Here is a 14633-nt window from a genome sequence, read left to right as displayed (position 1 = left end):
CTTTTTTTTTTTTTTTTTTTTTTCCTTTTTTGTCTTTGTGCGTGACCGGCAACGGATCGCAACCCTCAGTGTCGCGCCCGTACCGGACCGGGACCGGCAACAGGATCGCAACCCTCGGTGTTGCCCCCGCACCTTGCTCAGCCAGTGAGCGGCCGGTCTGTATGTGGGATCCGAACCCTCGGCGGGAGCGCTGCCACGCTTCCCAAGCGGCGCACTGTAGCAGTGTGCCACTGGGCCGGCCCCTAAGATTCCTTTTTATTTAACCTTGTCCACATGACTTAACTATCCAGCAGGCTTGGATTCCCAGGCCCCACATGCTACAAGGCCCCTTTCCAGCACTTGAATGTGGTATAAGTGCTGATATCATGTAGGAAAGACAAGATTATAGGCAGGGCTTTGTCTGACCAGGGTAAGGCCAGAAGCAAAAGTCTTTGTCTCCAGCACCTCCTGGTGATTGTTGTTTTACTCCTAGAACCCACCCACTGATCCCCCATCCATCCCTAGTACCAGTCACGGCTGCTCTAGCATCTTGGCCCTGTCAAACGCTATCAACCCTGATCAAGGAGGCCTCTGTTCATGGGGTGAGGTTAAGGGGTGGGTTCTGGGAGGAGGGTAAGACTGTAGTGCAGATTAGAGACTTAGGGAGATGGGGCCAGTTCCTCACTCAATGAGCCTGCCTGTTGTTTAGCTCCATTGTATAGGGTTCTTCTCTCTCTCCCTTTGTCAGCTGGATTCAAGGGACAGGCTGGAAATTGTGCAGGGTACAATTGGTCTCTTTCTACCACTCCCTTCAATGAAAGCCCTTCCTCTCTTCCCTTTGATGAGTTCCCAGATTCACGCTGAATTTCCATCATGTAGTTGGTCCTTGAGGCGTGCCCAGGGCATGTGAAAGGAGGGAGGGCTTGGGAGCTCTTGGCTTCTGCTTAAAGAGACAGCATCAGAATCATCACCGACCCTTGGATAGGCCTGGATTTGTATGAGAGTCACCAGTAGTCCTCTTGATCTCTGTCAGACTGCTGCGAAGAACATTTGGTGAGAAGGACTTGAAGTTCTATCACAGATTGATTAGATTTGTTTGGGGAGTTTGCAAATAATTGTAGCCAACCCCAAACTGCTCTTTTCTCTTTGTTTACATTTATAAAACTTAACGTTTATAAACTTGGTTATAACCATTTTAATACTTGATTATAAGTAGTTGTGGTTTTTGATTCACAGACCTAAGTTTGTTCTCCCCAAGAAGATTGCAAGTTCTCTGAAGAACGGGACTGGGCCTTATAATTTCCTTCTGTTTCTCATAGTGTCTAGGTCATTGCTAATGTGCTTATGCTTGTACTGAATCCACATGAACAGAAATAAAAGGAAAACACTGGAGAGGGTTCATTATCTTTTCCTATGACCTCTCATCAAAGTCAGGCGCTTTCATACAAGAGAGTTGCATTGGGTAATATCATTACTATGTAGTTATTTTATGCCAACTGTACTATGTTGCAGTTGGTACTTAGCCTGGAAATGTGAGAATGTTTTAGCAGAGAGTGCAGGAACTTCTCTTCCAGAATCCCTCACAGCCTTCCTGAACCAAACCCACACCCTTTTAACCACGAGGAATTCTAAAATGGACAGCTTGTGGCTTTAGGCTATTGTTCACCCATACCCTACGACATTTCTTGGGCTTTGAAAAATCAAAGTCAACCCAATGGATGGACCTTTCTAGGAATGCTTTGACTATCAATTACTTTGATAAAAAGACTATTTCTTGCGTCTTCTGAGTTTTTCCCAGTTGGAATCCAAAGTTTGATATTTTGCTTGGACAGACTGAAATTCTTCATGTCTGCTGAACTCAAATGCCCTCAGAAGAAATGTTTTATCTCAGTTGTGAAGAGATGGATATCTGATGTTTGTTTATTCTGATATTGTTGAACTGTTTATAGCTCAATAGTGATAGATTTATTTAAGGACATTTAATTCTGACTCCACGTTAGAGACGCATTAAAGCCTATGTCATTCTTGTCCCTTGCTTTGAGCAGCAGTGGAGTGGAAAAAGGGGTGCTAAGTTATCTGAGCTGTAAGAAAATAGATGAAAAAGGGATGTAAAATAAAAGATTATCATTTGGCGATTTAGAGTTGTTCCCAAGGCTTATCCCCTTTTCACTCATTAGGAACACTACATATGACACTCTCTGGTTATTTGGATGATGATCGAGGGATCAGATACACTAAAGAAGATTTTTCCCCTCATCTTTCCAGCCCTAGAGGGGGCATCAGCTAAAGCTTAGAGTGTAATTCTGTGTTTGACTAGCAAGAATTTAAGTTCCTCCATCCTCCATCACACCTGTACCACCATTTAGCTCTTCCCACAGTGAAAAAGCTGGGATGAATGAGTGGGCCTAGTACGGCCACTTGCTAGGGTGGATGGCTCTCCTTACCCCAGGCTAAACAGACAGTCCTGCCATTGTTCCCTGGGTATGACCCCCTCTCCACCCCCGGGCCTACAAGCCCCTGCAGAATACCAATGAGGCTCCTGAGATCTCAGAGAAAAACAAGGCTTCTTTGTCCAGGGGAGCTATGGAGGGCTCTGTCCAAGCTCCGATCCTGTGCTGGGGAGAGAGGGAACAGTGGGGTCGCTGACCTTCCCCTCCCCCACTCCCAGGCTTCAGAGACCTTCTTTACTAGAAGATTCTAAGAGTTTGGGGGTGGGGAGAAGTTGAATAAGCAGAGAAAGAAAATGGTGGTACTGTTTACTTCCAAGCTCCATTTCTTGACGTACAGGATGCATTTAGTATCTTAACTTGTTGAGAAAGGAAGATCAATTTCTGGAATGTTTCCTGAGAGCATTGATCCATTTCAGCTCTAGTGTTTCTCTCTAGTATACATGTGTATGTTCACAGTTGCATACATGTGTGCACGTGTGCACCCCCCCCACCCCATACACACAATGGGCCAGCTCTGCCAAAGCACTCTTACCAGGCATTCTTGCAAAGTTCATTCTGAGTAAAATTGGCCTCCACTTATAGCAGCACAGCTACAAATTGATCGCTTCTCATAGAGGCCAAGTTTTGTGGCAGTAGTGCTTCGGGTCTTGGAAAAGGAAAGGAGTTCAGTTCTGCCGCAAATGTTACCTACTTACTTTGTTTGGGTTGGGCTTCTGAACCTCATCTCTGGTGTGACATTCAAGGATCTTTGAAGAAGAGGCTCTTTGAAGTCCAGGAAAAGGCTCTTATTTCAGGGGATGGTGCGTAGTAGGACTCACTCAATCTATGGCTCTGAGAACAGAGACAAATGCCTCTACCTCAACTTTCGCATGATAGAGATAATTTGGTCCTTCGAAATCTGTTCACATTGATGCAGTTCGACCATGCAAATCAATGGATGTTCAGGCACTCAGGGCTAAAAAGAAACCATACTAGTATTAAGAGGGTCAGACATAGGACTCTCCTTTCCCCTGGTACCCTGATATAGACAAGTGAGCTTGGCCTGGAGAAATGCTTGAATATAAAAATCCAAAACTAAAAACTTAGTACAATTTATTTTCATTTTACAAAGAGCCACAGCATGCTTATTTAAAAATAGCAACTTCCCAGCACTTTTGCTGATTATTTATGTGTATATATAAAGAATTTTTGTCTGAAGGGCTTAACATTTTCATTTCTTCCATCTTTCGGGGATCTGGCCAAGAGGCCAGAGGAAGCCATCCTTTCTTCCATCAAGTCAGTCCCCTAGTTGGCATTTGCTAAGTTTGACTCCATGTGACACCTTAGGGCATGGGACTAGTGCTAGAGACACAGTTGCTTTTTCAGAGCCTGTGATTTCTCATGTTACTTTCCTGTTTCTCAGCACCACTGGTTTGGAGCATGGGATACCAGGTTTGGGGATCTCAGGGACTCTTAGCACTTTTAAACACCTGTATTCCCAGGCCCTTGTGTGTTTTCCTTGTGCCAGAAAGAAATTTCATGCTTTGCCGACTTTGCATAAAGTCTTTTTGTAGCTGTATTGACAGAACCTCAATGTATGACTGAGGGTGGGAACTTTGGCTAAGTTGCAGTATAGGGGGACAAGACAGCTATGCAAAGTATCCAAAATCATTAAGCCTGCATTTTGATTATTGCGAGTAATCGTAATCCTCCTATTATCACTTCCTGTCCTATGCCAGTTTCTTCCTTCTCTTTGGACTGCTCCCTACATATCTCGACTAAGAAGAATTAAGCATTCCTTGCAACAAATATACACAGTGTTCAGGAATATCCAGGAGCCTGAAATTTCCAATGTTTTCTCCACCTGGAATACTCTTCAGGCTCAAGTCCTGTCTGACAGTACCAACATCTTTGGCCAGCACTCATCCCTTCCTGGAACTCCAAGTGCATTTACCCTCTGTAACCACTTACTTGGTTGCCTGGAATTGTTAGTTGAAAATATTAGGTCCACCTAGCTAATTCTTCTTCAAGAAACTAAAGACTCCCATATGGCAGAGCCTATGTCTTTTCTTTCTTCATATCCCATATAACACCCAACACAATGCCAGACACATAGTATTTCATAAATAGTTGATGAATGATTAACAAGCAACAAACAGACCAGAGCAATAAGAAAGGAGAGATTGATTCCATTATCTCTTTGGCTTGTTACTTGAGTTAGTGAATTATTTTCTAAAAAGCACCATAAATTCTGGGAATTAAAGGTAACGATTTATTTTCAAGAATGAAACAAAATAAGAATTCTGGGTCAATGTCACATGCCAAAAGCTGCAACCCCTAAACCCCCCTGCTCTGGATTCTGAGGTGCCCACTCTCTCCGTGCTTGTGAGCACAGGTGCTGCCTGGTCTGGCAGAGTGGTGTGAGTGGTGTGAGCTTCCTGTTGTACATGCCTGACTGTCTTCCCTCCTTCTCCCACAGGCTTGTTAGAGTGCTGTGCAAGATGTCTGGTAGGGGCCCCCTTTGCTTCCCTGGTGGCCACTGGATTGTGTTTCTTTGGGGTGGCACTGTTCTGTGGCTGTGGACATGAAGCACTCACTGGCACAGAAAAGCTAATTGAGACCTATTTCTCCAAAAACTACCAGGACTATGAGTATCTCATCAATGTGTAAGTATCTGTCTTCCTACACAGACACATCTTTTTTTCCCTTTATCTATCCTGGAGATACAGAACTCATCAGTACCTTAGTGACTAGTAGGGGATTGGGGTGGAGCCAGACAGGATTCCTGAATCTTCTCTCTGTGTACAGATTCCACCTAAACCATATCTGAAGCTCTAAATGAAGGGAAAGTGCCAGATTCAGAACGGGGAATTCTGCCAGCCTGCCAGCCCCCATCTCACCCCTCCTTGTTTTCTCACATATGTCTTAACTTCTGCTATGTCTGATTAGTATTGCCTGAGTTACAGCCTCCACAGTGGTAGGTATGGAGAATCCAGGGGAGGCACAATGACTAGACGGAGTGGAGTCACTGCTGTTGGTCTGACACACGGCTTGCATCCTCTCAGACTCTCCTGTTCCTAGAACAGGTTAGGCTCCTGTTACTTCATCCCTCTTCCTTCTTGTCTAGCTCCTCTCTCCTGCAAGGCAGCATCTCTGAAGGGTCAGACAAGGCGAGTAGGGCCCTGGTTCTCCAGGTCGCAGGGAGAGCAAGGTGTGGGGGGAGGAGCATGTGCTCTTGGCCACACGCTCCCTGTTTTCTTTTACTTCAATAAAGATAGGGTGAAAGTACGGAAGAGGACCCTAGTGATTCCCCTGAAGTATCCCAGACTGGCCGGTTGGCTCAATTGGTTAGAGTGCAATGTTATAAAACCAAGGTCAAGAGTTCAGATCCCCATACTGGCCAGCCACCAGAAAGAAACCTCTAGCCTTGTTAAGATGCCAACTCAGGTGTGTACCTCACTTATGTGAGAAAGGATCTGGGTCCTCAATTAATTAGACTCTGGTCTCTTTTGTCTATCTGTTGACACAGGATCCATGCCTTTCAGTATGTCATCTATGGAACTGCCTCTTTCTTCTTCCTTTATGGGGCCCTCCTGCTGGCTGAGGGCTTCTACACCACCGGTGCAGTCAGGCAGATCTTTGGCGACTACAAGACCACCATCTGCGGCAAGGGCCTGAGCGCAACGGTAACAGGGGGCCAGAAGGGGAGGGGTTCCAGAGGCCAACATCAAGCTCATTCTTTGGAGCGGGTGTGTCATTGTTTGGGAAAATGGCTAGGACATCCCGACAAGGTGATCATCCTCAGGATTTTGTGACAATAACAAGGGGTGGGGGACAATTGGGCATGAGACTGTGGCCTCATTCCCACCCAAGGCTGGGTCCTCTCTAGGGGCCTGGTTTTTGAGTGAGGAAGTGATGGCTACAGCCGAATGAGGTCGGGAAGAACGTGGTGCCCAGCCAGCTTAGACTCACCTTTCAAAGGTTCCCTAGAAAATTTCATTTCAAAAGGAAAAGCATGAGTTTTATGGGATGTTTTGTACAATCAGACCATTTCTAAGCCATCTGTTGGTGTCATTTTACTACCTTCCTAGCAGGGACCACAAAAGTAAATATGACTGTACAAGAGTCTAAAATGATGCTCAGGGGGTGGAGGTGTAGGCACCTGATCTGAGAGGGTGGGTGGATCATAGAAATTAAATACTTGACTCCAAGGTGGAATCCACAATATTCTGGGACCCCACACTGTTGGAGGTCCCAGAAAAAATTAGAGTAGATCTTCACATCTAATGTTTTATCTTTGTCTGAAGGTTATTCGTGCTTCTAGTAAGGCACATGTTGGTTTTCAGTCTCTAGAGTTAAAGATCCTTTAGGGGCTGAACATGTATGGGTTATGGTGATGTCTCTTTGTGGCCAACAGTTAGCTTAGAAAGGTTTTTGTATCTGAAATTTGTCTCCTATTGACTCTGTTCAATGACTAGGGAACAAAAATCCTGTGACAAGGAACATTTTCTAAGCTCAGCCTAAGGCATGAAATGGCACGACTTTCTTTCAAGATCTGTTTTGACCTCTTTACACCTTATCTTCCCCCCCCAAGTCCCCTGAAGCCTCTCTAACCCAGGGATCCTTCTCACTCCAACCCCCACCCATTCCCCCCACCCTCCGTCACACTTGGGGCCAGTTCTCTAGTAAATACTGCCAATGACACTTGGCAGAGGTGCCCTGCTCACTAATTTCATTTGGGGGAGATCCTTGGAATCTGTTTTCATTGTCTGGCACATGCCGCTCCCAGGATCTCCCAGTTTGTGTTACAACATCTGCAGGCTGCTGCTGGTTTCTAACCATCCCATGTCAATCATTTTAGTTTGTGGGCATCACCTATGCCCTGACCGTTGTGTGGCTCCTGGTGTTTGCCTGCTCTGCTGTGCCTGTGTACATTTACTTCAACACCTGGACCACCTGCCAGTCTATTGCCTTCCCCAGCAAGACCTCTGCCAGTATAGGCAGTCTCTGTGCTGATGCCAGAATGTACGGTGAGTTAGTGCATGGGTGCCTTGTCTCTGCTACCCACTATGGAAGCACTAGATAGTTGTTTCTTTTCTTAGGGTAAGGAGGGTGGTAATTGTAAGGAAATTATACGATTATGAATGCCTGTGTCTTAGTTTGTTAACCTCTCCCCACTGAAAACACAAAGATATATATTCCCTGGCAAGGGGACTTGGAAGCAGTGGGAGTTTTCTTGGTTGTTCACACTGCTCTACTCTAGCTGACTGCTGTTCACAACCCCAAAACAGCACATTTCAATAACAAATACAAGCCTTCACAACTGTTCAATACCAACTTTTCTTTTTTTGTAAATTTTCAGAAAAGAGGATCCTGATTGTTGGTAGAATCCAAGTTTACAGCCAGAATGATTAGAGATGGAAAAAGGGCTCTGGGGAAAAGTCTCCATGGGGCCCCATAACTCCACAAAGCTTACACTGATTGATTTGTGTCTTATTTAGGTGTTCTCCCATGGAATGCTTTCCCTGGCAAAGTTTGTGGCTCCAACCTTCTGTCCATCTGCAAAACAGCTGAGGTGAGTGGGCTATTTGGGTTATTTTACAATGAAATGGTTCATACCATACAAATTTCTACCCATAGCCTTCAATTTTAAGGATTAATGTTTCTCTTTGCTGGATTTTGAATTAGCAGATTGCCTTCTATAAAATATTGGCTGAGTATGCCTGATCAATGAGCATAGATGGTAAAACCCCCATTTTCCCTAGAGCTGTGTAGAAAGATTTCCATTCGAAAACTTCCTTCTTTACAAGAGAAATTTGTAGCTAACCTAAGTAAAGATAGAGCATAATGGCCAAATTCCCCAAATGGAAGTTTTTATTCTTTTAGTTAAAAACCTTATCAAGAGAATGGACCATGCACAGAGACATTCATAGATTTTATAGAACACTTTCAATTTGAAACTTCTTAATCGCTAATGAGAGGCAAATTAAGTACATTTTGAAAAGAAAACTCTGTATTGAGAATCACTTTTTACACAAGTGAGGAAGGGGGATAAAAGTATATCCTGGGGAGGAAGGAAGCAAACTATTTCTTTCAAAGCAAAGTGTTGACATTAAATTTTGGGACCCTGGGCACAACTGTAGGGAGCCAGTTGATTATTTGAGAGCACTACACTATTTTATGAGTATTCTGTGTTCTGGGTGTTATGGAGCTAGGTGCTAATGGGAGACCTACCCTTAGGGAAGTGGAAATTTAGTTAGAGATGCAGGATTAACACACAAGAAAGATATCAACACATTCAGAAAGCTGCCTTCACAATTTACAGGGGAGTATATTTTTGCTGTTGCAAGAAACAGTTCTCTCTCTCGCATTTTCTTGCAGTTCCAAATGACCTTCCACCTGTTTATTGCTGCGTTTGTGGGGGCTGCAGCCACACTGGTTTCCCTGGTGAGTTCTTTTTGAATTTTCTTAGCCAATAAATGGTCCTGGGACACTTTCGGTACAGCTATGCTAAAAGGCAAGAAGACAGACGCCTTCCAACCTTGAAACGCTGGAGAGAAGCTACTGGGAAAAAACAGTAACATGTAGAGGCTGTATACTTCTACTTTGGGTTGGCAAGGCAGAAGAATTTCAGAAATTAGACAGGAACAAGAAAAGTGGTCTGATGAAAGAGGAATTAAGAGATTCATAGTCATGACTGATAATATTTAGCATTTACAGAACATGTAATATTGCTAAGTGTTTTGCGGTCATAAATTACAGTTAATTCTGAACACATCCTGGTCAGATCAGTGAGAAGAATGCTGAAACATCATTAAACATAATTTGCTATAACTTGGAATTCTATATACTATAGATATGTATCCATCTTGTACACTCTCCAATGGATTTAATTACTCTCATGGAAATACTGGAAGGCCTCCTAACATGATTAACATTGTTATAGCTATAATGCAGTTCTAGTTCCCATGTCCTGCTGGCAGTGTTATAGTGCAGTGTCAGTGTAGTGTACTCATTGTACAGATTAAGAACCTAAGGAACTGAAGAATGGAGTGATTTATCTGAAGTCATCGAATAAGTGGTGAACAGAAAAGGATGAGCTCACAGAACTCCTGGTGCCTACTGCTGAGGTTTTTATTCAAAGCTGAGTAATTCCTCACCTTGCAAGACAAATTGATACATGCTGCTTGGTGTGGCTGTGTGTCTACAGCAGGCATCCTATGACTCCATGTCACTCAGACTTGTGGATGTGGCAGAGCCCAAGAATTGTTCACTTCCCTGAGGAAAACTCAGTGGTACGCTGCGTATAGGTGTGGGATAAATCTTTATTGATTTGATTATCTGGGTCTGGGCCATTGGAAGAGAGGACTTCTAGTCAAGTGTATAGGGAGAAAGCCTGGGATATGCTGCTTCTTGCAGAGCAAGGAGTTTTCCTCTATTTAGTTATGATTTTATTTTTATTTTTCCTCATTCCTGAAAGGATTTGAGGAGGGAGAGCTTCCTTTTCTACTGTTGCTCATATTCTTTCTCTCTTTTGTTCCCAACAGCTCACCTTCATGATTGCTGCCACTTACAACTTTGCTGTCCTTAAACTCATGGGCCGAGGCACCAAGTTCTGATGTCTCATAGAAATCCCCCTTTCTCTAATAGTGAGGCTCTAACCACACAGCCTGCAATGCTGCGTCTCCCATCTTAACTCTTTGCCTTTGCCACTGACTGGCCCTCTTCATTCTTGACAAGTGTAACAAGAAAGGAGAGTCTTACAGTGATTAATGTCTCCCTGTGGATCGTCCCCTCTTATGTACCTCTTTTAGTCATTTTGCTTCACAGCTGGTTCCTGCTAGAAATGGGAAATGCCTAAGAAGGTGACTCCCCAACTGCAAGTCACAAAGGAACAGAGGCTCTACTTCAATTTTCAAGCTCTTCTGAGGAACAGGAAAGGCCTTCTTCTCAAAGGGCACTTCCACTGATGGAAACAAAGTGGAAAGAAAGATGCTCAGGTAGAGAGAAGGAATGTCCTCGGTCCCTTTGCCATCTATAGGGGCCAAAATTCTCCTTGGTGTACAAAACAGAGAAGTCACTCTTGTCTCCTTATTACCACTGAAGACAGAAGAAACAAAGAATACCAGCAAAGCATTAAGAGCATTTGCCCAAATCTGCCTATTGCAGCTGGGAGAAGGGGGTCAAAGCAAGGATCTTTCACCTATGGAAAGAGAGCGCTGACCCCGATGGCAATGGACTAAGCTCTAACTCAGCCAACCTTACTTATAGCATAAGGGAGCATAGTGTCTGTGTAGACAGAGGGGGCATCTGGCTTTACACCTCATTAGGGAAAAGAAACAGGGTGTTGTCAACATCTCACTCCCTTCTCCTTGATAACAGCTACCATGACAAACCTGTGGTTTTCAAGGAGCTGAGAATAAAAGGAAACTAGCTTACATGAAAAAAGACTGGCCTAAGGAGCAGCAGTTGCTGGTGGCTAATAGTGTAACCTGAAATGGCCCTCTGCTAGACACAGAATAGATAACTCTTTGGATAGCATGTCTTTTTTCTGTTAATTAGTTGTGTGCTCTAGCCTCTGTCATATCTTCACAATGGTGCTCTTTTCATGGAGTATTATCCATTCAGTCATAGTCAGTGATTTTAAAATCTTGATTTGTTTCAGAATGATACACATTTTGCATTTTCCAATTTGTTTCTTACTTATTTGGGGTTGTATCGGAAAGGTCTGGAGAATGATTCTTTGATTATGATTCTTTAAAAAAGGAAAATTAACCATTAAGCATCACGAGTGATACTTACAATTGGCTAGTTCTATGAATCTGCTGAGATTTTCTGTAAGTATTCTGCCCTTTGCAGAAATAGATAGGTGAATTTGAATCTCAATTTGCATAATCTGTTTGATTGTTCTTTCTAATTAGTGGGAGATGGTTTTACTTAGCAATATTATGTTGGCATGTTAAGAGTCAAGTTTAACATAAAGGGTATTTTCTCCTGGTGTACATCACTAAACAGAATACACCAGCCATCAGCTATACAGTTGGCAAGCTTCCACAGAAAGGGACAGGCAGAAAGAGTTTGAAACTAGCATAGCTCCCAGATTTCAGTCTTTTCCTTTTCTTGTTCACTTTGGGTTAAAAAAAAATTGTCTGATTGTTTTTTACTGAAGGAAAGATTTTTACTGTAGCTTTTTTATTGTAAAGAGTTGTGTTGTTCTTTCCCCCAAAGTGGTTTCAGCAATGTTTAAGGAAATGTAAGATCTTTACAAAAAGACACTTGATACTTGTTTTCAGACCAGTATACAAGATAAGCTTCCAGGCTGCATAGAGGGACGGGAGGGAAAAACTTCTATAAGAAATAAATCAAGATTAAGGAAAGGGAAGTAACGCATACCTTGTGTTTTGTTTTGATTTAATAACATAACAAATAACCAGCCCTTCCCTGAGAACCTCACTTGCATACATACACACATATATACACACACAAAGAGAGTTAATCAACTGAAAGTGTTTCCTTCATTTCTGATATAGAATTTCAATTTTAACACACATAAAAGATAAACTTTTAGGAACTTATCTTACAAAATGTATTTTATAAAATTAAAGAAAATAAAATTAAGAATGTTATCAATCAAAAACTGTGTCCTTTGATTGAATTGTTCTGTTTGACTTCACAATAAAAACTTAAAAATTGTACTTTGTTCAAGAAGCTCATCTATTTTTCAGGTCATCCAATTCATTCTCACAACACTCCTCTGAGGTAAATAATAGATAAATAGATCACTTCTATTGTTATAGCTGGAGACCCTAAGAAAACGAGGCAAAGTAATTTACCCAAAGAAATCCAATAAGTACATGTCTGAGCTTAGAGTAGAACTCAGGTGTTGATACCAATTCATTGCCTGTTTAAAGGTTTTTTTTTTCTTTCCTTATCAACATTGGGTTTCAGAGTGTTCTGCTTACTCAGAGTCAAATATGGTTATTTCTTCAATACCATAGTGTTGCCCCAGCCCCTAGTGCATTTAGAATTAAGTTATCATTAGCTTTTCTTTAAATTGTTTGGATATTCTGATAATGATCCCTTAGTGCTTCATACATCACTAATACTTAGTGTATTTGGAAAGTACTCGATGAAAAGTTTAATGTTTAATGTTTAAAGGGCAGAGTAAATATGGCAAGGGCAATGTAAATATAAACAGGCTATGGCAGGGCATTGTTAAGTTAGTGACATCTACTGCCCTGGATGGCTAGCCCACTAGACCACCTGGGACATAGCATTAAAATCTTGCCACAATGCTAGGTTCGAATTTGGCACTCGTGGGCACACTCTGATGACCAGCCTAAAGAAAGCTGACTTAAAATTAGCTGTACAGCCCAGTGTCCTTGCTAGTTTTGGAAGAATTTTGCTGTAAGTAGCTGCCTCACTCTTTCATCCTCCCCACTAAGAACTAACCCTGGACTCATTGGACCCAGAGGGGAGTGCCAGCCCATGCACCCCAGCCTGCCAGAGGTGAGCCCAGCAGAACTGCATGGCAGAGGCAGTCCCTCCCCCTCCTTGGACCCAGAGGGGAGTGCCACATGGGCCCAGCAGAACTGCACACTGTTGGGTCTCATTCTATGACCACAGATTCTGGAACAGGACCCAAGGTGGTTTAACATAACCAACACCACACCTACTGTCAATCAAAGGCAATTCACCACCACAGTAGCATCCAGGGCCACTCCACAGCAAACCTCATTGTAATAGTAGAAGCAAACCCTCTCCCAAATGGCCAAACATCAACCAATAAATACTAGAACCTACAAATAAACAGGAAGAAGTGACACCACTGTAAGAATAAAGTAGTGTTCCAAAGTCAGACTCCATGGAACAGGGAATCCTTGATATGTCTGAAAAAGAATTCTGAGCAATGATCTTAAGAAAACTTGAAGAAATAAAGGAAGACTCAATTAGAGAACACAATGAAACAAAAAATCTAGAACACGAAGGAGGAAATCTATAAAGAGATACATACCTTAAAAAAGAGTGTAGCAGAACTTCTAGAAATGAAAGATTCATTCAATGAAATAAAAAACACAACTGAGCTTGAGCAGCAGGCTAGAGCAAGCAGAAGAATGAATTTCAGAGCTTGAAGATGGTATTTTTGAAATAACTCAGGCAGACAAAAAAACAAAAGGAAAAAAGAATTTAAAATAATGGGGAAAATCTAAGAGAGATAGCAGATAACTTCAGGCACTCTGACATCTGGATCATGGGTATTCCTGAAGGGGAGGAGAAAGGAAAAGGTATTGAAAACCTATTCAAGGAAATAATAACAGAAAACTTCCCAGGTGTAGGGCGAGATACAAATCTTCAGATCCAGGAAGCTCAAAGGTTCCCAAACAGATTCAATCCAAAAAGATCCTCCCCAAGACACATTATAGTTAAATTTGCAAAGCTCAAAGACAAAGAGAGAATTCTAAAAGCAGCAAGAAAAAAGCATCAGGTCACTTATAGGGGAATCCCCATCAAATTAACAGCAGACTTCTCAACCGAAACCCTACAGGCCAGAAGAAGGTGGAATGGTATATTCAAGATACTAAAAGAAAAAATTGTCAGCCAAGAATTCTTTACCCAGTGAGGCTCTCCTTCAGAAAGGAGAAGTGGTGTATTTCCCAGATAAACAAAGGTTGTCGGAGTTCACTACCACATGACCAGCCCTGCAAGAAATTCTCAAGGGAATACTCATCTGGAATCGGAATAATGGTGACCACAAGAAGAAGAAATAAAAAGGGAAAGAATGATCAATATTTAAACCATCTAAACAAGATGCAATTAAATGACAGGAATTGGGCTGGCCCGGTGGTGCACTGCTACAGTGCGCTGTTTGGGAGTGCGGCGGTGCTCCCGCCGAGGGTTCGGATCCCACATACAGACCGTCGGCCGCTCACTGGCTGAGCGAGGTGCGGGCGCAACACCGAGGGTTGCGATCCCGTTGCCGGTCTTGGTCCGGTCCGGGCGCGACACTGAGGGTTGCGATCCGTTGCTGGTCACAAAAAAAGACAAAAAAGGAAAATAAATAAATAAATTAATTAATTAAATAAATAAATGACAGGAATTAATGGGCCGGCCCGGTGGCGCACTGGAGAGTGCGCCGCTTGGGAGTGTGGCGGCGCTCCTGCCAGGGGTTCGGATCCCATGTGGTGACCGGTTCCCGCTCACTGGCTGAGTGTGGTGCGGGCGCAA

At 43.0% G+C, this 14633-nt stretch overlaps 1 protein-coding gene across 2 annotated transcripts in view; it reads left to right on the top strand.

Moving 5' to 3' along the window:
* Nucleotides 1-12103, top strand: part of PLP1 (proteolipid protein 1) — a 16794-nt gene extending 4691 nt beyond the window's left edge. The window contains exons 2-7 of one of the 2 annotated variants that reach the window (XM_008583655.1): nucleotides 4888-5074; nucleotides 5938-6094; nucleotides 7270-7438; nucleotides 7910-7983; nucleotides 8790-8855; nucleotides 9956-12103. In XM_008583655.1, the coding sequence (XP_008581877.1) occupies nucleotides 4888-5074; nucleotides 5938-6094; nucleotides 7270-7438; nucleotides 7910-7983; nucleotides 8790-8855; nucleotides 9956-10027 (725 nt within the window). In that variant the 3' untranslated portion in view covers nucleotides 10028-12103. Of the gene's footprint in view, nucleotides 1-4887; nucleotides 5075-5937; nucleotides 6200-7269; nucleotides 7439-7909; nucleotides 7984-8789; nucleotides 8856-9955 lie in introns of both variants that reach the window. The other variant, XM_008583654.1, reaches the window with a different exon arrangement.
* Nucleotides 12104-14633: the final 2530 nt, after the last annotated feature.

This window comes from Galeopterus variegatus, unplaced genomic scaffold, assembly GCF_000696425.1.
Source record: "Galeopterus variegatus unplaced genomic scaffold, G_variegatus-3.0.2 Scaffold2991, whole genome shotgun sequence".
Classification (NCBI taxonomy): Eukaryota; Metazoa; Chordata; class Mammalia; order Dermoptera; family Cynocephalidae; genus Galeopterus; species Galeopterus variegatus.
The sequence above is the reverse complement of the archived record's forward strand: the minus strand, read 5'-3'. Positions and strand labels throughout refer to the sequence as shown.